Below are 27,119 nucleotides of genomic sequence, written 5' to 3' on the forward strand. Positions count from 1 at the left end.
ATGGAGGGCTGACTTTTCATATACCTAGATGTTCCTGGGCCAACTGTAGGACTGGAGGCTGGGGGGTCTTGGAACCAATGCCCTGTGTATACCAGGGGATGACTATTTCTTATGGCCTGACCTGAAGTTGGAACAGAATCTTTATTAATATATAATTTTTGTTGCATTCGTTTTCTCTTTATATTATCAGTTCTTTTTAGATCATATTTCATTTAACACTTTTTCTTCTTTAGTTTTTACCAAGTTGCGCTGAAAATAGCTCAGTGACTAATTGCACTTCTAAGAATAAGTACCCTAGTTAAAATTAACTCTAAAATACTGAGTTTTTAACCTAAACCTTTTATTTCTAATCAACAGTATTGTTTGTGAGTAGGTTGTAGATTACTTTGAAACTGAATGTGTCTCAGAACATTGCTATCGATATTTTTAAGGTCTGGTAGGGAAAAGATAATAGGAATGAGATATATCAGTGAATAGGGGACTGCTTTCCCAGTTTCTCGGTCCCACTGGTTTAATCACCATGGAAGCATCTTATGATATATGTGCATAAACTGCTAATATCCCACATTACAGGTTGACTATTCTTTATCTGAAATTCTTAGGACCCAGAAGTATTTTTGGATTTTGGTTTTTCAGAGTAGGGATATTCAGCCTACCTTGGTAAGTAAAGAATGTGAGGTGACAGGCTGGGCGCGATGGTTCATGCCTGTAATCCCACCACTTTGGGAGGCCGAGGCAGATCACCTGAGGTCAGGAGTTCAAGACCAGCCTGGCCAATATGGTGAAACCTCATCTGTACTAAAAATACAAAAATTAGCTGGGCACAGTGGCATGTGCCTGTCGTCCCAGCTACTCGGGAGGCTGAGGCAGGAGAATTGCTTGAACCCGGGAGGCGGAGGTTGCAGTGAGCCGAGATCATGTTACTGTATTCCAGCCTAGACAACAGAGCAAGACTCCGTCTCAAAACAAAACAAAAAAAAGAATATAAGGTGGCAGCAATAGGTAGGAAAAGTCTTTGGTCAGCTTAACATGCTCTGTAGCCATGCCTGGGTAATGGGTTGACTCTAAGACTCTGTACTTTGCTCCCACCTCCTGCTTTTTCATTACTCTTTAGAATGAACAAACAACAACAGAAAAAGGATACATTAATACTATAGCCCACATGTGGAACATGCTAGGCTGGAGTGCAGGTTTTTGATTTATGATCTGTAGGAGTTCTTTCAAGTATTTAATTAAGAGAATAAGCTAAAATAAGTAAATGTCAACTGAATGCTCAAATCTCTACTAAAGAGCCTCTTCTTTAGAAAATAAAATAGCCGTCCTTTTTTTCTGACTGGTGAGATAATTAAATTTTATTGTAGACAGTTTGGAAAATACCATATGCTTTAAAAGATAAGCACAATATTATAGTCTAATATGGTAGGTTTTCACACTTTAAAAAATTGAAAACCAAAGAAAAACATATTTAACATAGCATCTAGTACAAAGAAAAGAGATAAGCAAGAGATAAATGTCTTTTTTTTTTGATGGAGTTTCGCTCTTGTTGCCCAGGCTGGAGTGCAATGGCACAATCTCAGCTCACTGCAACCTCCACCTCCCGGGTTCAAGTGATTCTCCTGCCTCAGCCTCCCGAGTAGTTGGGATTACAGGCATGCACCACCAGGCCCGGCTAATTTTGTATATTTAGTAGAGATGGGGTTTCTCCATGTTGGTCAGGCTGGTCTCGAACTCCCGACCTCAGGTGATCTGCCCACCTTGGCCTCCAAAAGTGCTGGGATTACAGGTGTGAGCCATTACACCCGGCCGAGATAAATGTCTTTTAAATTATCTCCATCAAAGACATAACCTTTATAACATTTTGATGTATATATTAACCAATTTTTAAATACATAATACATTTATATAAATACGTATTATTGTGATCATGCTGCACTTACATCTTTATGTTCTCCTTATACTGTAAACATTTTGAAATATTTTACTAACAACATTTGTAATGACCATTCTTTCTTTCTCTTTTTCTCCCTCTGATAGAATGGTCTACAGAGTAATTCATGAACTAAAGATACTTTAGAGGCTGGGCACAGTGGCTCATGCCAGTAATCCCAGCACTTTGGGAGGCCAAGGCGTGTGGATCATGAGGTCAGGAGTTAGAGACCAGCCTGACCAACATGGTGAAACCCCATTTCTACTAAAAAAAAAAAAATACAAAAATTAGCTGGACGTGGTGGCATGCGCCTAGAATCCCAGCTACTCAAGAGGCTGAGGCAGGAGAATTGCTTGAACCCAGGAGGCAGAGGTTGTAGTGTGCCGAGATTGCGCCTCTGCACTCCAGCCTAGGCAACAGAGCGAGACTCCATCTCAAAACAACAACAACAACAACAAAAGATACATTAATACTATAGCCCACATGTGGAACATTAAGAAAATAATTGTTTTTATGTTTATGCTTTATACCTGTTGTTAGCCCTACCTCTTATTTCATGGCTTCACATTGTAACATCCCTTTACCGTATTTTTTGAGGACTGTTTTGGCAGAATGTGTGAAATCTTAGGCAGAAGTATTAGCCAAAAGTCGGAAGAAAATCAGATTTTTATTTCAAGATTCTGTTAATGTTACCCACTCCCTTCTGTTACTCAATCTTATAGTTACAGTTCTCTCTTTCTCTTTTTAGAAAAGAAAAAAAGAGGTCCCTCAGGATTTGCAGATGAAACAGTATTGCTCTTTAGAGATATCCATCTGGCTGTTAGATTCCTTTTTCCAGTTTTCAGAGGTGGATGAGGGCATTAGAATCTTGAGTATTGACCATTTCCTTATGTATGCCTTTGACAATAAATAAAATAGATGCATGACAATTATTTATAAGTTGATTGATTTTTCTTGTCATTTAAATCATCTTCAATAATAGAGTTGGTAGAGCTATCCCATTTTTGAAATTATTTTCTTTTGTCGATAACTTTTTGTTACCAATATGTACACTCGCATTGTTGACTCTCCATATAATACCTTAAAAACATTTTTTCTTGTGGTAAGATATACATAACATAAAATTTACTATGGTAGTTTTTTTTTTGTTTGTTTTGTTTTTTAAGACGGAGTCTTGCTCTGTTGCCAGGATGGAGTGCAGTAGAGCAATCTCTTACTGCAGCCTCCACCTCCCGGTTTCAAGTAATTCCCCTGCCTCAGCCTCCTGAGTAGCTGGGACTACAGGCACATGCCACCACGCCAGGCCTATTTTTTGTATTTTAGTAGAGACGGGGTTTCACCATGTTGGCCAGGATGGTCTTGATCTCCTGACCTCGTGATGCGCCCAGCCCATGGTAGTTATTTTTAAGTGTTCACTTCAGTGACCTTAAGTGTGTTCATTAATGTTGTGCAACCATCACCATGTTGTCTAACCATTAGCACCATCTGTTTTGAGAACTTTTTTTATCATCCCAAACTAGAATTCTATACCTGTTAAATAGTCCCCAGTAATGCTCCCTCCCCCAGTCCCTGGTAATCTCTAGTCTACTTTTCATCTTTTTGAATTTGCCTGTTTTAGGTTCCTCATATAAGTGGAATTATGTGGTATTTGTCCTTTTGTGTCTGACTTATTTCATTTAGCATAATGTTTTTAAGGTTCATCTGTGTTGTAGCATGTAAATACAGGTTGAAGCATCCGTTACCCAAAATGCTTGTGACCAGAAGTGGTTTGGATTTCAGATTTTGTTTTTTTTTGATTTTGGAATATTTGTAGATACTTAACTGGTTCAGCATCCCTAATCCAAAAATCCAAAATCAGATGGAGCCCAGTGGCTCATGCTTGTAATCCCACCATTTTGGGTGGCCAAGGCAGGAGGTTCGCTTGAGCCCATGAGTTCAACACCAGCCTGAGCAACATAAGACCCTATCTCTCCAAAAAAAAAAAAAAAAAAAGATGAAGGAAAAAAAAAATCCAGAATCAAATGCTCCAGTGAGTATTTCTTTTTAGCATCATGTCAGGCTCTAAAAGTTACAGATTTTGGAGCATTTTGGATTTCAGATTTTTGGATTAACCTGCATTAATGCTCAACCTATATGAAATTTTATTCCTTTTTATGGCTGAATAATGTTCCACTGTATGTATATACTACATTTTGTTTATCCATTCATCCGTTAACAGACACATAAGTTATTTCTACATTTTGTGTATTATAAATAGTGCTGCTGCGAACATCGGTGTACAGGTATCTGTTTGAGTCCCTGTTTTTGGTTCTGTTGATTATATATTTAGGAATGGAATTACTGATCATATGGTAATTCTGTGTTAGACTTTTTGAGGAACTACCACTGTTTTCCACAATGGCATCACCATTTTACATTCCCACCAGCAATGCACAAAGATTTCAGTGTCTGTATCCTTGCTAACACTTATTTTCCGTTTTTTGAGTGTTTTTGTTTTGTTTTTTAATAATAGCCAATTCTAATGGGTATGTGGTAGCATCTCATGGTTTTGATTTTATTTTCCTGACGATTGATGATGTTGAGCAGCTTTTCAGGTGCTTAGTGGCCATTTGTCCGTCATCTTTGGAGCATTGTCTTTGGCAAGTCCTTTGCCCGTTTTTAAATTGGATTTTTTGTTGTTGTTGAGTTGTATATAACACCTTTTTTAAAGTAAAAGGTGCACTGTAATAATCCAGACTGTGTTTCTCCCTTCTCAGGATTCCTACAGGAAGCAAGTAGTAATTGATGGAGAAACCTGTCTCTTGGATATTCTCGACACAGCAGGTCAAGAGGAGTACAGTGCAATGAGGGACCAGTACATGAGGACTGGGGAGGGCTTTCTTTGTGTATTTGCCATAAATAATACTAAATCATTTGAAGATATTCACCATTATAGGTGGGTTTAAATTGAATATAATAAGTTGACATTAAGGAGTAATTATAGTTTTTATTTATTGAGTCTTTGCTAATGCCATGCGTATAATATCTAATAAAAATATTAAAATAATTTTTGTGAGGTAGGTAATATCCCTGCTTTATAAATGAAGTTCTTGGGGGATTAGAGCAGTGGAGTAGCTTACTCCAGACTGCATCAGTAGTGGTGTGCTGGGATTCAAACCTAGGCCTGTTTGACTCCACAACCTTCTGTACTCTTGACTCTTCTACACTGAAAAAGCAAGACTTTAAACTTTTTAGATGCATCATTAAAAAGGAAAACCATAAAAAAGAATATGAAAAGGTGATTTGAGATGGTGTTACTTTAACATTCTTAAAAGCAATCGTGTGTATAGTGTAGAATTGCTTGGATTGGATAAAGAGTGGCATTATACATTTTAAAAAATAAAAGTTTTGAAAGATTGAAGAATTCGGGCATTACAGTTTTCTTAAATCTGACAAAGCTGCATAAAACTATGAAAATAATCATTATTGTACTATTTTATATTCTGCTTCTTTGAGGGTTTAGTTTTCCTAAAACTACATATTAGGCAAATAAATTACTCACTGGCTATGTCATGTAATAATGAGTTAGCCTAGTTATAAGAAGTTTAACATTTTATTTAAGAACATTGTTATAGCATGTTTACTGTGTAGTCTAGTAATAGAGCAGAAGACATTCGGGTGGGTGGTAGTGGTAGTAAATTTATAGAGGAGTTACCAAATTTCACCTCTATTATCCAAGCTTACCCAGCTAATAGTGGAGGAACTGGGAATTTGAGCCAATTCTGACTCTGTTGTCTGCTCTGCTCCTTCTTTTGTGCTGCATCTTTGAAAGTCACCTAAAACTGAGGGAATATAATTTCACCCCAAATTTAGAGTTTATGCACTTGTTATATTGAAAATGATTAACATGTAGAAGGGCTTTTAATGGAATAAGTGGTGTAGTAACTTCAGTGTTTTCTACCTAGAAATCAAAATCTACTTGTCAACTTTGTTTTTTGAGACAGTAATATGAAAATTATGTTAATGCTTTAATTCAGGTTTTTGTAAAAATATTTTTTATCTTTACGCATTTAACATATGTTTCTAAAATTATAGTCTGTTATATAGCACTTTGGGTCTAGAATTTTTCAGTGGTTTCTGTTTTACTATTATGATCTACCTGCATATTAACCTATTAGGTTATAGTTTTACTATACTTGTAGGTATTTGATCTTGTGAGAGAGAGACAAGGTTTCTCTTTAAAAAGGTAAAGAAAAAAATAATTAGTAAAGGAAGGAAGGAAAATTTGGTATAGTGGAAACCAGGAATTACATTGTTTTCTTTCACCCAAATTTTATGACAAAAGTTATGGACAGGTTTTGAAAGATACTTGTGTTACTAATGCCTCTGCTATAACTTTTTTTTCTTTCCCAGAGAACAAATTAAAAGAGTTAAGGACTCTGAAGATGTACCTATGGTCCTAGTAGGAAATAAATGTGATTTGCCTTCTAGAACAGTAGACACAAAACAGGCTCAGGACTTAGCAAGAAGTTACGGAATTCCTTTTATTGAAACATCAGCAAAGACAAGACAGGTAAGTAACACTGAAATAAATACAGATCTATTTTCTGCAAAATCCTAACTGTTATGTCGTTTAGTATATCAGTTTTTCTCTCAATTATGCTATACTAGGAAATAAAACAATATGTATTTAGTAAATGTTTTTGTCTCTTGAGAGGGCATTGCTTCTTACAGTGTCCTTGATACTGCTTTTGGCTTTGGTTTCTTTCTACATTGAAAATTTCTCTTCAATTCTGAGCACATGTTAACATTTAGAATTCAAGAGATGTGGGGATTTTTTTTCCCACTGTTGTGTGTTTGTATATGTGTATATATATATATATACACAAACACACACAAAGAACAAGGCAACACATTTTTGAATTTTCTATTTCAGTAGTACTTTTAAACCATTATGTCGTGTTTCTAGGTTAAATGTTGTTGCATTTGAAGAATTTTATTTTGGCAGAATTTTTTTGAGGATATGTTTATTTTTGGAGAAAGGTCTCATTAAAGAAAGAAAATACCCAGAAAGCAAATAGAAATTCTGTTATTCATTTAATGCATTTTTCTGACAAAAATTGTTGTCAGAGGGAATTTTGTTTCAAAAATCATCTTTGTTTTAAAAATGACTTTTTCTTTAGGTAAAATAAAATAATTTCATTTAGTGTTATTTAACCTGTTTGTATGAAGAGTTTAACATACAGGAAATGAATACATAAAGATAGGAAGGAATTAATTGTTATATATAGTCATATGTCTCTTAATGACAGGGATACTTTCTAAGAAATACATTGTTAGGTGATTTTTGTCATTGTGCAAACATCATAGAGTATACTTACACAAACCTTGGTGGTATAACCTACTATACACCTGGGATATATAGTACAGTCTCTTGCCCCAGGGATACAAATCTGTACGGTGTGTAACTGTGGTAATGACTATAGGCAATTGTTAACACAATGGTAAATTTTGTGTGTATAAATATACACTTGGGCTACCCTAAGTTTATTTTTTGTTTTAATTTCTTGTTCAGTAATAAATTAACCTTACTTTCCTGTAACTTTTTAAATAAACTTTAAAATTTTTCCTAACATTTTGACTTTTGTAATACAGCTTAAAACACACATTATACAGCTATACAAAATTTTTCTTTCTTTGTATCCTTATTCTGTAATAAGTTTTTTTCCATATTTAACATTTTTTATTTTTTTTTACTCATTAAACTTTTTTGTTAAAAACTAAGACATGCACGCACATTAGCCTAGGCCTACACAGGGTCAGGACCATCAATATCACTGTCTTCACTTCCACATCTTGTCCCACTGGAAGGTCTTCAGGGGCGGTAACACACATGGAGCTGTCATCTCCTATAATAACTTTTGGAATACCTCCTGAAGGACCTATCCAAGGCTGTTTATAGTTAACTTTTTTTTTTTTTAAGTAAATAGAAGGAGTACACTAAAATAACAATAAATAGTATGGTAAATACATAAACCAGTAATAGTCACTTATTACCATTATCAAGTATTAAGTATGGTGTATAATTGTAGGTGCTATACCATTATACAACTGGCAGTGTGGTAAGTTTGTTTACACCAGCATCACCACAAACACGTGAGTAATGTGTTGTGCTACAATGTTAGGATGGCTATAACATCACTAGGCAATAGGAACTTTTAAACTTCATTATAATCTTATGGGACCACTATCACATATGCAATCTACTGTTGACCAAAATGTCATGTGGCACATGACTGTACTAAGAAATTGATCCATCTATATTCCATAAGTTTGTTTAGGGCTTTTTCTGGTTACATTTACCTGTGAGCCTAGAAAACCAGTTTTGTAGAATTTCTGTAATGCTAGGAGTTAAAAAAAATTGATGAACAACTTTTACGTTGTTAAACATAAAAACAAGCATTCTAGAAGTTTATCAAATTTTATAAAGGTGCAAAAATGTAAATGTAAATCATTATCCAGCTAATATATATGTTATATTTCCCTAGTAGGAGAGCATATGTACCTCTTCCTAGTTATACGAATTTGATACATAGTAAAGAAAAAAATTCTACTTCGAGTCATTTTTGGGGGATTAAAAACTAAATTTCGCTAGTTTGACCAGTATACAAATTTCTCTGGCAGTTTTACTAAAACTTCATTTATAGGTTAAAATTGGTATATATCATATCACTTTACTTTAGAGGAATTAAGATTTCACTTAAATCCATTTCCATGTCCTAAAGACTAGGAAGAGGCTTTGTTTTTGTTTTTCTTTTTACTGGTCTTCTATAACCAGTCTCCTTGATTTTTCTTAGGACAGAAGATACTGAGAATACATGATTTGTTACTTTTTCTTCCAATGTTTTCTTATGAAACATTTTCAAATACAAAATTAAGTTTTATTTAAAACATTTGCAAATATACTACCTAGATTCTACCATTGTTGTTTTACTATATTTGCTTTACTTGTAACTTTTAAAAGATGCTTTTCATACTACTGAACATATTAGCCTACATTTCACACAAAAAAAGAAAAAATTTAAGAGACTTTGCATAATGTTTTAAGGGGTTGCAGTAAAGAAGTGCTTCTTATATTTTCTTATGCATACAAATCAGCTGGGCTTATTAAAATCCAGGTTCTAATTCAGAAGGTTTAGGTTGGGATTCAGTCTGCATTTCTGACAAGCTCCCAGGTGGTATTTTTCTTGGTACTTGGACCATACTTTGAGTAGAAAAGCAGTAGAGGACATAAAAAGAGTCTTGTTAGTCCCACTTTGTTGCTGTCCACTTCTCATTTGATAAGATCCTAAAATAGCTGTGTCTCCTTTTTGGTGATTGTATGATTACTACCTCAGAAGTACTAATTGGTTCTTGCTATTTGACCTTAATACTTTAATACAACACAGCATTCATATTTGATCAGAAAACTATCTGGCTTCCTTTTATAAGAGATTTTTAGGTTTTTTACAGTTCTGTGGCCTTGAGTTTTTTGTTTTGATTTGTTTTTTGGAAGGTATATAATATGTAAGTAGATGAACTTAAATTTGCTTTGTAGACATTTATATGTGGATCATCTAATTAAAATATGGAGGGATGTAGTATAAAAGAATACTTGTACTCCTTAACAGAGCACTCAACCTTTCTTTTATATCCTGTTTCACTGATGTTATTATATAATTTATGCTGCTAAACTATAAATTAGATATTTAATTTCTATTCTTTGATTTCCTTTTATTATTAAATGGACTTGTTGATTTGCCTAGAAATTAATTTGCCTTTCAAAAGTCTATTAATCTTCCTCTATTGAAATTAATTTGATATTTGCATGCTTCTGGAAGACTTTAAAGAGCTATTCCAAGTAACTGTAGAGATTATAAAATGAAATATGGAAATTTTAATAAATGTTACATCTCCAGTTACTGGTGAAATGTCAAGCCCTCCTTTCTGCAGAGTATTTTGTTACTTATCTGTTATTCAGCTTATTTATTTATTCTTTTTTTTTTTTTTTTTTTTTTGAGACAGAGTCTTGCTTTGTTGCCCAGGCTGGAGTTCAGTGGCACGATCTCGGCTCACTACAGGCTCTGCCTCCCGGGTTCACCCCATTCCCCTGCCTCAGCCTCCCAAGTAGCTGGGACTATAGGCGCCCGCCACCACGCCTGGCTAATTTTTTGTATTTTTAGTAGAGATGGGGTTTCCCGTGTTAGCCAGGATGACCTCGATCTCCTGACCTTGTGATCCGCCCGCCTCGGCCTCCCAAAGTGCTGGGATTACAGGCATGAGCCACCGCGCCCAGCCCTTATTTGTTTTTTAAACAAAACTAGTGTGCATATCCTTGTTGTATTTTATGAGCAAGTTGTTTTATGCCCTAATTTTTGGGGTCCTGATCATGAGACTAAAACACGTAAACACTCCCAAAAAATTATATTCAGGTTAAAGGAACAAAACATTCATTTAGAAGTTCTCATCTGTGTAAATTAGAGGCTGGCAAACTTATTTTCTGTAAAGGGCCAAGATAGTAAATGTTTTAGGCTTTGAGGGCCACAAGTGGTATCTGTTGCATTTTTTAAAAAATTATAACCCTTTAAAATGCAAAACTAATTGTTAGCTTGTGCATAGTATAAAAATAGGCTGGCTGTGTGCTGTGGTTCATGCCTGCAATCCCAGAAATGAGGTGGGAGGCCGAGGTGGGCCCATCACCTGAGGTCAGGAGTTCGAGACCAGCCTGACCAACATGGTTGAAACCCCGTCTCTACTAAAAATACCAAAATTAGCCAGGCATAGTGGTGGGTGCCTGTATTCCCAGCTACTCAAGAGCCTGAGGCCATAGAATTGCTTGAATCTAAGAGGCAGAGGCTGCAGTGAGCCAAGATCAAGCCAGCCTGGGCGACAGAGCGAGACTCGTCTCAAAGAAGGAAAAAAAAAAAAAAAAAAAAAGCTGTTGCTGCATTTGGCCTATGGGCTGTAGTATACTGATTCCTAATTCTCTGGGTTACTTTAGTGTTTGATTAGATACTAGAAGTTAGGTTAAACCTTTGTATTTTACAGGCTAACCTTAATAATCTTAAAGTAAAACTTACGTATTTCATGAAAAGGAAATAGAGATTTTACCCTAGTACTCTTTTTTTTTTTTTTTTTTTTTTTTTTTTTTTGAGGCAGTGTCTCCCTCTGTCACCCAGGCTGGAGCGCAGTGGTAGGATCTTGGCTCACTGCAACAACCTCCTCCTGGGTTCAAGTGATTCTTGTGCCTCAGCCTCCTGAGCAGCTGGGACTACAGGCATGCGCCACCATACCTGACTAATTTATGTATTTTTAGTAGAGACGGGGTTTCGCCATGTTGACCAGGCTGGTCTTGAACTCCTGACCTCAAGTGATCCTCCCATCTGAGTCTCCCAGTGTGCTGAGATTATAGGCGTGAGCCACTGTGCCTGGCCCCTAGTACCTTTTCTTTTCTTTTTTTTTTTTTTTTTGAGACAGAGTCTCACTCTGTTGCCAGGCTAGAGTGGAGTGGCATGATCTCGGCTCACTGCAACCTCCACTTCCTGGGTTCAAGCAATTCTCCTGCCTCAGCCTCCTGAGTAGCTGGGACTATGGGCGCACACCACCACGCCCAGCTAATTTTTATATTTTTAGTAGAGACGGGGTTTCACCATGTTGGCCAATATGGTCTTAATCTCTTGACCTCGTGAACCACCTCCCTCGGCCTCCCAAAGTGCTGGTATTACAGGCGTGAGCCACTGTGCCCTGGTGTACTTTTTAAGACAAGAATTGCAGAATATATATTTTTACCAAGTTAATAACTTATCATTTTAAAAAGCTAATTACTTGACTAGAATATAATGCCTTACATATTCTTTACACTCAGTTCAGTCCATATCTGAAAGGCAAATAGAGTTATTTTCTGCTAGTACATTGTGTGGTCCCTATGTTCCTAGTGTATAAGGACTGTTACCTAGTTCACATTTATCTGGGTTGTTGACAGATTTTCCTGGTCCCTTTGGACAGTGCATGGCCATGTTGGCAAAAGCTATCAAAATTGAAACATTGACACCATGAGAATTGTGTATTTTCCAGTCTGCTAAAATCAAAAGTGGGAAGGTTCAGTAAGGTGAATGACAGAAGCAGTCTTTGGGGTATCTATTACTCCTCATCTGGCTTTTTTGCTTTCTGGGGGTCTCAATTTAAGTATAATGTGAAAATTAGTTTTACGAACCTAAAAATGTTGAGTGATTAATTTCCTGGGTTTGTTGTTAATTTCTAGGTATTTAAATTAATTGTTAGAAGAACTCCACTAAAGAAGGCTTTGCAATACAACCTCCTTATGTGCTATGTCTCTGTTTAATAGTAGTTGAGTTTGCCTACATGAGATCAATATTTTGCACTTTAGCTTTTTATGAGTTAAAAATTGACAGAACAGTTACTGTGCACTTGGTGTGCACCATGGTAGTCTCCCAAGTAGTGGTTTTTCTGCATTTCAATAGTACATGAGATAGGCTGTGGGTGGCAAGGTTTCTTGAGAAAGTCAGGGATGCACACAGTTGGGTTTTAGAATACAGCTTGTTCCTCCATGCCCTTCTGCCCCAAAAGGCTGGTAGTCTTACATCTGTATATAGTTAGGGTATTTGGTGTGTTGTTTCCTTGACAGAGTTTTGCAAGAATTTGCAGATTCAACAGGAACAAAAACTTACTTAAACAAAATCTCTTAGTAAAAGCATAGCCTAGCAAGATTTAGAATACTTTTGGTTAACGGTTCTTTCTCTTTATGGAGTGCTTTGTTTCCATGGCCTCACAAGTATGTTTTCAGATAATAGTTGAGTTGAAAATGTCGTCAGTCTCTTGATTTTAAAAAATTTACGTATTTAAAGTTGTATACTTTTATTCCCATGTATTTTCAGTTGTTCTTAAAGTTCAATAAGTGACATTTGAAAATGAGTATATGTGTATAAAAACAAAAGTAGGCTGGGCGCAGTGGCTCATGCCTATAATCCTAGCACTTTGGGAGGCTGAGGCAGGCAGATCACATGGTCAGGAGTTTGAGACCAGCCTGGGCAATATGGTGAAACCCCCCTCTACTAAAAATACAAAAATTAGCTGGGCGTGGTGGTGCATGCCTGTAGTTCTGGCTACTCAGGAGACTGAGGCAGGAGAATGCTTGAATCCGGAGGTGGAGGTTGCAGTGAGCCAAGATCGCACCACTGCAGTCTAGCCTGGGCAGCAGAGTGAGACTCCATCTCAAAAGAAAAAAAAAAAAAGAAAAAGTTAAAAAACAAAAACAAAAAACACAAAATGAGTATATGTGGCAACAAGTCTTATTCTCAGAAAAATCATTGTGTGCCACTTAAGAGCTTAGTGAGTAGTCAGTGGATATTAAATATCTGTTTCAGCTATATTTTATCTTTAAAAATTATCTACAAATTTCGGAATGTGAAAAACCAGTGTTTTGTTTCATAGGTATATACTGTATGCATTTTAAAAAATAAGAGCCAGTGCCAGTGGTTTACAGTGTACACAAGGATAATGTTCTCATGTTCTCTTGATGTCAGTATGACTTTAAAGCATATTATGAAGAAATAACTAAGTCTGAAAAACTGTGGTAAATAACTGATACTCTAAAACCTAAATTTCTCATTACTAAAAATAAGAAATGGAAGAAGTCACCCTGTGCTGTTAATTATGTGAACCACTGAGGTCCTGACACTGAATTCTTGGTTGTGGATAATAATCTCTTCTTTTTAATTATTGGCTTCCAATTCTCTCTCTGCATTGCTGGAAACAAAAATCATGTATTTCACTATTGGTGGTGGGGATGCTGACGCTGCAAAAGTAGACACATTCAAACTGATTTTAGAAATAAGTTAAAATCAAAATTTGCTTCTGCTAAATTAGTAGAGGACCAATACTGTTTTTCTCCTTCATAGTATGTTTTGGTTCTTCTACATTGACCTTATAACTTTTTTTTTTTTAAACAGGAATAGAAGTTAACATTCTTAGAAAATTTATGAAAATATGAGCTTTTACCTGGTTTGTGTGTGTATATGTATATACGTATTTTTAAATTTTTTACATTGATTTTCAAATTGAAAGAGAATCATTTGTGAAAATATCTTACAGAGCTCATGCTTTACATTTTACATGCTACAAAGTTATTTCAGTGCCTTTATGTCGCTTATTAATGAAAATTTTGGATACATAATATTTTGAAGACAAAGGTAAAAATAATAAACCCTTTCCTTTTGAGGGTTAATGATAAATATAAACTGTAAAACGATTAAAAAAATTTTTTTTAGAGACAGCATCTTGTTCTGTTGCTCAGACTGAAGTGCAATGGTTCAGTCATAGCTCACTGAAGCCTCAAACTCCCGGGCCCAAGCAACCCTCCTGCCTCAGCCTTTTGAGTAGCTGGGACTTCAGGCTCATGCCAACATGCCTAATTTATTAGTAGAGATGAGGTCTCAAACTCCTGGCATCTCTTGCCCTCTCAAAATGCTGGTACTAAAGCATGAGTCACCACACCTGACACTTAAAATCTTTAATATACAGGTGTAAGTAGGTATCTAATTTAAAGTGCCAACAAAGGTAGTTGAAAATTTGTATTTATACTTGGCTTAGCGAACTAGTTGACTAAATTGATTCCATTAAAAATAAGAATGTTCTTAGAATATAATGATTTTCATTATTAAATAGAAATATATCACTGGATGGTATATGTTAATGACTTGAGATACGCATTTTAATATATAATCACGTTACTTAAATGCCTGCTTTTTGAACTGAAACTTAACATTATGAATTTTAAATTAAAGTTTGACTTTAGAGGTAAATTTCTGTACTTTACTAAAGCAGTTCTTAATACACTTCTGAGATTTCTAAAAATTAGTATGCCTTAAAGAATTGAGGTGTGTAACTACTGCAGGCAGTAGATGTACACATGACTTCTGTGTGCAAAAATTAAGCCCTAGCCATTGGTTGACTTCAGCTAATACTTAGTTCCAATTATCTGTGTGTGATTGAGTTTAAAACTACAAATGGTACTTGTGATATATTAACTTTTTAGGTGCTAGGTCCACTTTGTTACATTTGGTTCAGTAGAAACATTGATGTTACGGATCTCAGAAAGTTAAAATATGTATGCCAATCCCCAAATTAGGTAATTCATTCTTAATTTTAAGATAAAAGAATAGAATTCCCTTAAAATTAAATGTGGAGTAAAATATACCAGCTTCAAAAAATATTTACCTACCTTTTAGAATAATAAACACAATATTACATCTTTTAATTTGCACTACATATAGATTAATATTTCTGTGCATTTCTCTGTGCTCCTACTTTGATGGTATGCTTTTCTGAACAAACTAGCAGCACAGTTAAGGAAGTCCTTTTCCCCTTTGATGACTGCCTAATTTTCTAGATTGGAAAGGATTAAAAACTTTTATCTCCATATGGCCAGTATATGATTGTGCCTGTTGTCATAGCTTTCTTATCATAGGCTTAAGCAGGAAAAACTCTATTAAGAGTATTTAAATTAGAATAGAAGGTACAAAGCCAGTATGATTGAACACTGTTCTAAAAATTATTTTTAAGACTTGTAGTAAGGCCAGGTTTGGTGGCTCATGGCTGTAATCCCAGCCCTTTGGAAGCCAAGGTGGGCGGATCACTTGAGCTCAGGAGTTTGAGACCAGCCCCGGCAACATGGCAAAACCCTGTCTCTACAAAAAATACAAAAATCAGTCGGGTGTGGTAGTGCTTGCCTGTAGTCCCAGCTATTTGAGAGGCTGAGGCAGGAGGATCACCTAGCCTGGGAGGTCGAGGCTGCAGTCATGATCGTGCCATTGCACTCCATCCTGGCAACACAGTGAGACCCTGTCTCTAAAACAAAACAAAAAAAAAACAACAAAAAAAGAGCTTGTAGTAACGATACAAAATGCTCCTATTTTGTGTGTGTCCTTTAATTCATGATGTTTTTATATTATGGTAAGCAGCTCTCATTTAAGATTTTAATTTAATAATGTAGTTAAACATGTACAGAAGACCCAGTCTCAGCTTTACTTGTAGACCCTGGAAATAGATTGGAAGGTGTTAAAATTTAAAATAAAACTCAAGATTCCAGTTTCTTGACTCATCTTTATTTTGATATTCTTTTATGTTTTTGTTGTTTTTTAACAAAGGTTGCACGTCCATATTTTACCATTTTTCTTCTCATTCTCCCCTGGGGGAAGGTGTGGGAATCAGTAGTACATAAATCACCTTTTCCCTAAGTCAAAGAAGTAATTTAAAGCTAACTTCAGTTTAGTCTTTAATTCCAAGACTAGCAAACTAAAATGGTTGCATTAATTGACAAACAGATGCTAATAAATGTGTTTAGGCTTGTCATAATCTCTCCTAATTCCTAATTTAAAAATTTTTAAATTTAATTCCATTAGAAAACAAAACTGACTTTTAAGAACAAACCAGGATTCTAGCCCATATTTTAAAACTGCATCCTCAGTTTTATTTAAACAGTCTGATGTCTGTTTAAAAAAAAAAAAAAATCTCAAGCTCATAATCTCAAACTTCTTGCACATGGCTGTCCCAGTAAATTACTCTTACCAATGAAACAGACTTTAAAGAAGTTGTGTTTTACAATGCAGAGAGTGGAGGATGCTTTTTATACATTGGTGAGAGAGATCCGACAATACAGATTGAAAAAAATCAGCAAAGAAGAAAAGACTCCTGGCTGTGTGAAAATTAAAAAATGCATTATAATGTAATCTGGTAAGTTTAAGTTCAGCACATTAATTTTGGCAGAAAGCAGATATCTTTTAAAGGTAACAAGGTGGCAACCACTTTAGAACTACTTAGGTGTAGTATTCTAACTTGAAGTATTAAAAGATAAGAAACTTGTTTCCATACTTAGTACATTTATTTTTAATCTAGTGGGAATTATAATTGAGACAATTTTGATGGCTGTAGTAGACTAATCTATATTTGGCATAAAGTCTAATGATTTAATGAGTCTTAAGTAAACTAAGTATTTGGGAACTGATATTTACCTTTATTTTTAAGGGAAATCATACTCAAGTTTTGAGATAATAAGCAGCTTTTTTTTGTTGTTGTTGTTAGGTAGCGAGAAAAAAATGAGATAGTAGAGAGCAGTAATATTGAATGGTCCAGAAGGTGGGAGAAAGCCACTCTTAAATGTATTTTTTCTTTTGGATATTTTACAAGCAAATAACCATTCTTCTGCCTAAGTTCTCCAGCTCAGTGGCATCAGCAGCACAGCACTTTCTTATTCCAGTGAGAAACTTGGGAATTTTAGGATGACTCCTACTGCCCTCTTTTCCGCCTGGTTCCCCATTTGGAAGTATCCACAAATTCCTGTGATGTTACATTGTGTGTCTTTTATGTCATCATTAATTCAGGCCCCTATCATTTCTTGTTCGACTGTTAGAACCTCCTATTTGATTTACCAGTTGCTGCCATCATTCATTGTGCAACCAGGGAGATACACTTTAAATAAATGTCATTTTCAGCCGGGCGCGGTGGCTCATGCCTGTAATCCCAGCACTTTGGGAGGCCGAGGCAGGCGATCACCTGACGTCAGGAGTTCGAGACCAGCCTGGCTAACATGGTGAAACGCTGTTTCTACTAAAAATACAAAAAATTAGCCGCACGTGGTGGCACATGCCTGTAATCCCAGCTGCTCGGGAGGCTGAGGCAGGAGAATCACTTGAACCTGGGAGGCGGAGGTTGCAGTGAGCCGAGACTGCACCATTGCACTCCAGCTTGAGCAACAAGAGTGAAACTCCGTCTCAAAAAAAAAAAAAAAGTCATTTTAGCTATAGGATAAAATCTCATGTTCCACAGCATGTCGCAGATAGTCCTTACTACCTTCCCACCACTCCAGCTCTTTTTTGGTCTTATATCTAAAAACTTCATCTTGCCTGAATTTCTTTTGTTCTTCTATAAATAAATAACATGTTATTTCTTACCTTCCCTTGAGTTTGAGTCTTGGCTCTTGTTTGGAATGCCAGTATTTTTATCCCTAGTCTTACTAATTAGCTAACACTCTCATGATTCCCCAGTCTCCTACTCTCTAAAAATCTTTCTTGAAACCCTTAGACTAGGCATGGAGCCCTTCCTGCGTATTCCCAGAATACTATTCTTAGCTATTATATGCTTCCCATGTTATGTTGAAATAACCTCTTCTGTTTCATTCCTATATTATTTGACAGCAAAATCTTAGCCAGAATTACATATTTTTAATCTTTGCATGCCCATTGCCTAGTAAGGTTCCTGGCACATAGTAACTACCCCGTAAATATTTATTGTGTGGAATTCTCATTTTCATTTCTAAACCAACCCATATTAAACTCTGTCTTGCTAAGAAAATACTTCACTAGGTATCATAAAGTTCATGGCGAAGCTTAAGCTTTGGATGCATATTGTTTGTAATATATCATGTTCTTAATAGGCAATGAAATTACAATTTTCAAAAACTAGCATATCATTTATTATATTTATTACAAGTTGGTGTTCTTTATTATATGAATTTTAGGTATTTCACAAAAGTATAAAATACACATTTGAATAGTAGACTCAATCCCGATAGATATTATGTGGCATACTAATTTACTAAACTCGGAAACAAAGTATGACTGGCATTAATTTTTATTGAAATTTATGAACTCTTAATAGTTTTTGAGTATCATTGTGTAAAGCAGTATTTTGCAATTAAAGCAATTTTGCATGTTAAATTTTACCACAACCTCTAAAATACTGCAAATTTAACAATGCAGTTTGAAAAGTTACACATTTTAAATAACAGTACCATGACCAGATTTAGGTGGTGGTTTTAAGTTTTTATTTTCTCCTCCTATTGTCTCACCATTAGATGATTTTAAAAATAGAACTGTTTAGAGTAAAATAAGAAATAAGTGTTATGCTCTAATTTATATTTAAAACAAAGGTGTAAGCATATACTATTCTAAAATTTCTAATTTGTACAATTATGTTTTATACAGTGACTGTAGGTGAATGTCTCACAGTTGTTTGATGTGATGATTCCTTGTTTTTTCAGTACACATGGAAGTAATTTATGTAAAAGAGAAGTATACTTGGTAATTAAAAATTTTAAATGAAATACAATTTAAAAAAATTTATTTGACAAGCTGGCTGTAGTGTGTGAGTCTGTAGCATCAGCTGCTTGGGAGCCTGAGGCAGGAGGATTGCCTGACCCCAGGAGTTTGAGGTTGAAGGGAGCTATGATGGTGCCATGGCACTGTAGCCTCAGGCAACAGAAAGAGACTCTATCTCTAAAAAAAAGTAAAAATAAAAAAGCTTTGGCCCAGGGACAGTGGCTTACACCTATAATTCCAGAACTTTAGAAGTCCAAGGCACGAGGATTACTTGAGGCCAGGAGTTCAAGATCAGCCAGGGCAACGTAATGAGACCCCACCTCTAGCAAATAAACAAACAAACATTTAACAATGACAAACATATATAAATTAGCTTTTCTTAGTCCTGAAAAAGATAATGTGTAACCAAAATAATTACTGGGCTAGTTACGTGTATGTGTGAGAATGATTAGTTCTCATAAGAGAAAAAAAGAATTCATTGCTCTGTGTAGGTTGTGACATTTCCTTCATGATTGAACTTAGTTACTTAATTTGTCTGTCTGTTTATTTATTTATTTATTTTAAAAATAGAGACAGGTTCTTGCTGTGTTGCCCAGGCTGGTCCCAAACTCCTGGCCTCAAGCAGTTCTCCTGCCTCAGCCTCCCAAATTGCTGTGACTGTAGGTGTAAGCCACTGTGCCAGGCCAAAATTACTTAATTTTAACAAGATGATGTAGAGGAGAGTTCAGTGCAACAGAAGCCTAGAATCTTTGTTAGAATCTTAGAAAGTAATGTTATCAAATTCTATGTTTTCACCATAAAATGTGTCTTCTCTGTATCCATCACATGGTTTTTCATTGTTTTCTGCTTTACCATTTTAGTACCATTGGCATTTTTCTTCATTGTAAAAGTAGTAGAAATGGAGTAGATTACATAAGGATGTGATCAGAGGGAATTAATTCATGCAGTACGGTAAGGGAGTTAGATTAGATCCTCTTTTAAGATTCCATCACATTCTAAGGGTTTATGATTCTAAACTGTCAAGTAAATTGTCAAGTGCTGGCAAGCTACAGAATAATTTTTATTATATCATTGGAAATTTTCCCCTCTGTGTGTTAAAGAGTTTAGCCTGAAGGGACACATACACATACATATATGTAATCAAACCTTGATGATATTGTATTGCTGATAGATTATTTCTTACCACTTTTCCTTTCTCCTTTGGGAGAGACGGAAGCATATGTTTGTGTGGTATTAGTAATGATGTTAGAGACTGGGAAACATCAGTAAGTGCAGTTTGGGGACTTTACTGGAGACATTTATTCACTAGTGCTCAAATAAATAATGCTGGTTTTTATCCTGCTGTTTGCTTAATGTGGACAAGCCTCTCATTCCCATTCTGTGTTTACCTCTCTTAAAATATTGGTCACGCTTTCTTGAATTATAGATCTATTAGGAAAATTCACTAACTGCAGCCAATTTTCATTGTTCATGCTCCAAATTTTATTATTTTGAAATATTGTTCATCTTAGTAGTACAGTAAAAGAGAAATACCACTTAACATTTTTTGTTTCTTTTTCTTTGAGACCGAGTCACGCTCTGTCACCCAGTCGAGGGCAGTGGTGCGATCTCAGCTCACTGCAACGCACTCCGCCTCTCCGGGTTCAAGCAATTCTCCTGCCTCAGCCTACTGAGTAGCTGGGATTACAGGCACCTGCTACCACACCCAGCTAATTTTTGTATTTCTAGTAGGGGTTTCACCATGTTGGCCAGGCTGGTCTCAAACTCCTCACCTCAAGTGATCCACCCATCTCAGCCCCCCAAAGCGTTGGGATTACAGGCATGAGCCACTGTACCTGGCCCACTTAACATTTTAAATTAATTTCAAGATAATATAACTTGAATATTTTTACACATGTAATTTTTATAATATATTTATTTACATAGTTTACAATATCCAACAGAAGGGATTACAATGAGTAAAAACCCAGTTTTTATTGTTCTTAAAGTGGCTTGATTTATACAACTTAATGTGTTGGGTGTTTCTTTCTAAGACTCCCTCTGCTGTCTAGGTTTGGAAGTATTGTGAGGTTAACAGATTTTCTTTTTATAGTTACTACTCAGTTGAACAGGCTTTAAAATACAGAGAGAATCATATTTTTTTCTTAATTTTTTGCTTTTATTTATATTTTTTATTTTAATTGGAGACATGACAAGAATTGACTTGTGTATGGATCTTGCATAATTTAAGTATTGCAGGTTTGAAATCTCTTCTACCACTTTGAGAGTGCCATTTTTCACATTGTATACTATTGGGTTGAAAATTATTATGGCTTAAAATCATTTTTAGCCATTAAATTTAAATAACTTTGCTTTAGTCATAAATAGATGGTGGTCACAATGACTGTTAAACTCTTTGAAGACAGGATATTTAGCTTTATATGGCAAGCTTTAGAATACCTAATATATTAAACAGAAATTAAAACTTTATGGGATAAAGAGAGAATCTCCTCCAAATTGGTAAACTATAAGATCTTTCAAATGATTTAGCTAATTTCTCCACAAATCTGAGGTATTAGTTTTTGTTTTTGTTTTTTTTAAGTGGTATTCTCCTGTATTGGGGTCACTTTAAACCTTTTTCTTAATGATAAATATATGAATTGAAACTAATCCCTTAATACATATTATTTGAAAACTGAAATAATATGTTTAGATATTGTTTACTTCTTGATAAATTTATTGGAATAGGATGTTCGAATACTGTTTACTTCTTGGTAAATTTTTAAATCCAATGGATTTTACGTAAGTATAGAACCAGAGCTCAAATACTGTTACTGTGTGTGAAGACTTATGAAAACAGTTTACAGTTGCATGGCTTATATCTAAAGTTCAGAAACATAAAGACAATTAAGTGTGCACACACACAACATGCATTTGGATTTTGGTGACTTAGGTTTGCCAATGTGGAAAAAATAGCAAATTAAGTTCTCCTGTGAAAAAGTCATTACCTTATTTAAAATTCTGTGCCATTGGTTATCCTTGTCTTTTGTGAATATTGAGTGTTCCTGTTTATAATACTGACATCTATGCGGATGACTTAGGAATTCTAAAAGTCTAACATATGTAATATATATTCAGTTGCCTGAAGAGAAACATAAAAAATCCTTTCTTAATATTGTTTCCATTAATAATGGAAATTTGTTACCTATACACATGAAGCCATCGTATATATTCACATTTTAATACTTTTTATGTATTGCAGGGTGTTGATGATGCCTTCTATACATTAGTTCGAGAAATTCGAAAACATAAAGAAAAGATGAGCAAAGATGGTAAAAAGAAGAAAAAGAAGTCAAAGACAAAGTGTGTAATTATGTAAATACAATTTGTACTTTTTTCTTAAGGCATACTAGTAAAAGTGGTAATTTTTGTACATTACACTAAATTATTAGCATTTGTTTTAGCATTACCTAATTTTTTTCCTGCTCCATGCAGACTGTTAGCTTTTACCTTAAATGCTTATTTTAAAATGACAGTGGAAGCTTTTTTTTCCTCTAAGTGCCAGTATTCCCAGAGTTTTGATTTTTGAACTAGCAATGCCTGTGAAAAAGAAACTGAATACCTAAGATTTCTGTCTTGGGGTTTTTGGTGCATGCAGTTGATTACTTCTTATTTTTCTTACCAATTGTGAATGTTGGTGTGAAACAAATTAATGAAGCTTCTGAATCATCCCTATTCTGTGTTTTATCTAGTCACATAAATGGATTAATTACTAATTATAATTTCAGTTGAGACTTTCTAATTGGTTTTACTGAAACATTGAGGGAACACAAATTTATGGGCTTCCTGATGATTCTTCTAGGCATCATGTCCTATAGTTTGTCATCCCTGATGAATGTAAAGTTACACTGTTCACAAAGGTTTTGTCTCCCTTTCCACTGCTATTAGTCATGGTCACTCTCCCCAAAATATTATATTTTTTCTATAAAAAGAAAAAAATGGAAAAAAATTACAAGTCAATGGAAACTATTATAAGGCCGTTTCCTTTTCACATTAGATAAATTACTATAAAGACTCCTAATAGCTTTTCCTGTTAAGGCAGACCCAGTATGAAATGGGGATTATAGCAACCATTTTGGGGCTATATTTACATGCTACTAAATTTTTATAATAATTGAAATAATTTTAACATGTATAAAAAATTCTCATAGGAATTAAATGTAGTCTCCCTGTGTCAGATTGCTCTTTCATAGTATAACTTTAAATCTTTTCTTCAACTTCAGTCTTTGAAGGTAGTTTTAATTCTGCTTGTGACATTAAAGATTATTTGGGCCAGTTATAGCTTAGTAGGTGTTGAAGAGACCAAGGTTGCATGGCCAGGCCCTGTGTGAACCTTTGAGCTTTCATAGAGCGTTTCACAGCATGGACTGTGTCCCCGTGGTCATCCAGTGTTGTCATGCATTGGCTGGTCAAAATGGGGAGGGACTAGGACAGTTTGGATAGGTCAACAAGATACATTCTCACTCTGTGGTGGTCCTGCTGACAAATCAAGAGCATTGCTTTTGTTTTTTAAGAAAATGAACTCTTTTTTAAAAATTACTTTTAAATATTAACTCAAAAGTTGAGATTTTGGGGGGGTGGTGTGCCAAGACATTAATTTTTTTTTCAAACAATAAAGTGAAAAAGTTTTACCATCTCTAGGTTTGGCTAGTTCTCTTAACACTGGTTAAATTAACATTTCATAAACACTTTTCAAGTCTGATCCATATTTAAGAATAATGCTTTAAAAATAAATATTAATAAAAATCCTTTTGATAAATTTAAAATGTTACTTATTTTAAAATATATGAAATGAGATGGCATGGTGAGGTGAAAGTATCACTGGACTAGGAAGAAGGTGACTTAGGTTCTAGATAGTTGTCTTTTAGGACTCTGATTTTGAGGACATCACTTACTATCCATTTCTTCATGTTAAAAGAAGTCATCTCAAACTCTCAGTTTTTTTTACAACTATGTGATTTATATTCCGTTTACATGAGGATACACTTATTTGTCAAGCTCAGCACAATCTAACTTTTTAACCTATGTTACACCATCTTCAGTGCCAATCTTGGGCAAAATTGTGCAAGAGGTGAAGTTTATATTTGAATATCCATTCTCGTTTTAGGACTCTCCTTCCATGTTAGTGTCATCTTGCCTGCCTACCTTCCACATGCCCCATGACTTGATGCAGTTTTAATACTTCTAATTCCCCTAACCATAAGATTTACTGCTGCTATGGATATCTCCATGAAGTTTTCCCATTAAGTCACATCAAAATGCCCTATATCTTCCTTCCTCAGGGCTCGAGAATCTGACAGATACCATAATGGGATTTGACCTAATCACTAATTTTCAGGTGGTGGCCGATCCTTTGAATATCTCTGCTGCCCAATCCATTAGCGACAGTAGGATTTTTCAGACCTGGTATGAATAGACAGAACCCTATCCAGTGGAAGGAGAATTTAATAAAGATAGTACTGAAATAATTCCTAAGGTAATCTACAACTAGGACTACTCCTGGTAACAGTAATACATTCCATTGTTTTAGTAACCAGAAATGCTTTTTTTTTTTTTTTTTTTTTTTTTTGGTGTCAGAGTCTCACTCTGTCACCCAGGCTGGAATGCAATGGTGCCATCTCGGCTCACTGCAACCTCCATCTCCCAGGTTCAAGCGATTCTCGTGCCTCGGCATCCTGAGTAGCTGGGATTACAGGCATGTGCAACCACACTTGACTAATTTTTGTAGTTTTAGGAGAGACAGGGTTTCACCCTATTGGCCAGGCTGGTCTCGAACTCCTGACCTCAAGTGATTCACCCGCCTCAGCCTCATAAAGCCGTTTTGCAGAACTCATTTATTCAGCAAATATTTATTGAGTGCCTACCAGATGCCAGTCATTTCACAAGGCACTGGGTATATGGTATCCCCAAACAAGAGACATAATCCTGGTCCTTAGCTAGTGCTAGCATGGTTTGTAGTATCTGAGTAAGGCTTTTAGCCTATGGCCCAGAGATAACACAGTGTGTATTTTAGTTTTGCAGAGAGGGGTTTGGTCCCTGTGCCTGCTCTATAATTGTTTTGCTATGATTCCAGTGAAACTCTTTGATCGAGCTACTTTATGTAAATCACTTCATTGTTTAAAGGAATAAACTTGATTATATATTTTTTTTAATTTGGCATAACTATGTGATTCTATTGAGACAGTTACTGTACACATTAAGGTGTATGTCAGATATCCATATTGAAATTCCCAAATGTGTAATATTCCAGTTTTCTCTGCATAATTAAAATATACTTAAAAATTAATAGTTTTATCTGGGTACAAATAAACAGGTGCCTGAACTAGTTCACAGACAAGGAAACTTCTATGTAAAAATCAGTATGATTTGAATTGCTATGCTAAACTCCAGATCTTTGGAACATTGTTTAGATAGGGTGTTAAGACTTACACAGTACCTCTTGTTTCTACACAGAAAGAAATGGCCATACTTCAGGAACTGCAGTGCTTATGAGGGGATATTTAGGCCTCTTGAATTTTTGATGTAGATGGGCATTTTTTTAAGGTAGTGGTAATTACCTTTATGTGAACTTTGAATGGTTTAACAAAAGATTTGTTTTTGTAGAGATTTTAAAGGGGGAGAATGCTAGAAATAAATGTTATCTAATACCGCCTTAAAGATAAAAATCCTTGTTGAAGTTTTTGTTTTTTTTTTTTTTTTTAAAAAGCTAAATTACATAGTCTTAGGCATTAACATGTTTGTGGAAGAATATAGCACACATATATTGTATCATTTGAGTGAATATTCCCAAATAGGCATTCTAGGCTCTATTTAACTGAGTCACACTGCATAGGAATTTAGAACCTAACTTTTATAGGTTATCAAAACTGTTGCCTCCATTGCACAATTTTGTCCTAATACATACATGGAGACTTTGTGGGGCATGTTAAGTTACAGTTTGCACAAGTTCATCTCATTTGTATTCCATTGATTTTTTTTTTTTCTTCTAACCATTTTTTTCTTCAAACAGTATATAACATCGGGGAATTTTTTTTTAGATAGAAATCTTTGTCAAAAAGTAATGATTTCTTGATAATTATGTAGTAATGTTTTTAAGAACCCAGCAGTTATTTAATAACTTCTGTGTTAATACTGGATAGCATGAATTCTGCATTGAGAAACTGAATAGCATACAACTGATAGCTGTCTGTCAGAAAATGAAAATTTCTTTCTAAAGATACATGAGTTCTTGAAGAATAGTCATAACTAGATTAAGATCTGTGTTTTAGTTTAATAGTTTGAAGTGCCTGTTTGGGATAATGATAGGTAATTTAGATGAATTTAGGGGAAAAAAAGTTATCTGCAGAAATGTTGAGGGCCCATCTCTCCCCACCACACCCACATAGAGCTAACTGGGTTACAATGTTTTATCCGAAAGTTTCCAATTCCACTGTCTTGTGTTTTCATGTTGAAAATACTTTTTTGCATTTTTCCTTTGAGTGCCAATTTCTTACTAGTACTATTTCTTAATGTAACATGTTTACCTGGAATGTATTTTAACTATTTTTGTATAGTGTAAACTGAAACATGCACATTTTGTACATTGTGCTTTCTTTTGTGGGACATATGCAGTGTGATCCAGTTGTTTTCCATCATTTGGTTGCGCTGACCTAGGAATGTTGGTCATATCAAACATTAAAAATGACCACTCTTTTAATTGAAATTAACTTTTAAATGTTTATAGGAGTATGTGCTGTGAAGTGATCTAAAATTTGTAATATTTTTGTCATGAACTGTACTACTCCTAATTATTGTAATGTAATAAAAATAGTTACAGTGACTACGAGTGTGTGTTTATTCATGGAATTTGAATTGTTTGCCCCGAAATGGATATGGAATACTTTATAAGCCATAGACACTATAGAATGCCAGTGAATCTTTTTATGCAGCTTTTAAGTTAGAAATATCCTTTATTTCTAAAAGGTGCTGTGGATATTATGTAAAGGTGTGTCTGCTTAAACTTAAAACCATATTTAGAAGTA

General features: G+C 35.1%; 1 protein-coding gene across 4 annotated transcripts in view; it reads left to right on the top strand.

Moving 5' to 3' along the window:
- The window catches only part of LOC105492133 (KRAS proto-oncogene, GTPase), a 48,185-nt gene extending 21,268 nt beyond the window's left edge, over window positions 1-26,917 (top strand). For 2 of the 4 annotated variants that reach the window (XM_071072043.1, XM_071072044.1), the window contains exons 3-6: window positions 4,684-4,862; window positions 6,320-6,479; window positions 16,573-16,696; window positions 22,301-26,917. In XM_071072043.1, the coding sequence (XP_070928144.1) occupies window positions 4,684-4,862; window positions 6,320-6,479; window positions 16,573-16,692 (459 nt within the window). In that variant the 3' untranslated portion in view covers window positions 16,693-16,696; window positions 22,301-26,917. The remainder of the gene's footprint in view (window positions 1-4,683; window positions 4,863-6,319; window positions 6,480-16,572; window positions 16,697-22,300) is intronic. The other 2 variants (XM_011759085.3, XM_071072045.1) reach the window with 1 other exon arrangement.
- The last annotated feature ends 202 nt before the right edge of the window (window positions 26,918-27,119 follow it).

This window comes from Macaca nemestrina, chromosome 10 (genome assembly GCF_043159975.1).
Source record: "Macaca nemestrina isolate mMacNem1 chromosome 10, mMacNem.hap1, whole genome shotgun sequence".
Taxonomy (NCBI): domain Eukaryota; kingdom Metazoa; phylum Chordata; class Mammalia; order Primates; family Cercopithecidae; genus Macaca; species Macaca nemestrina.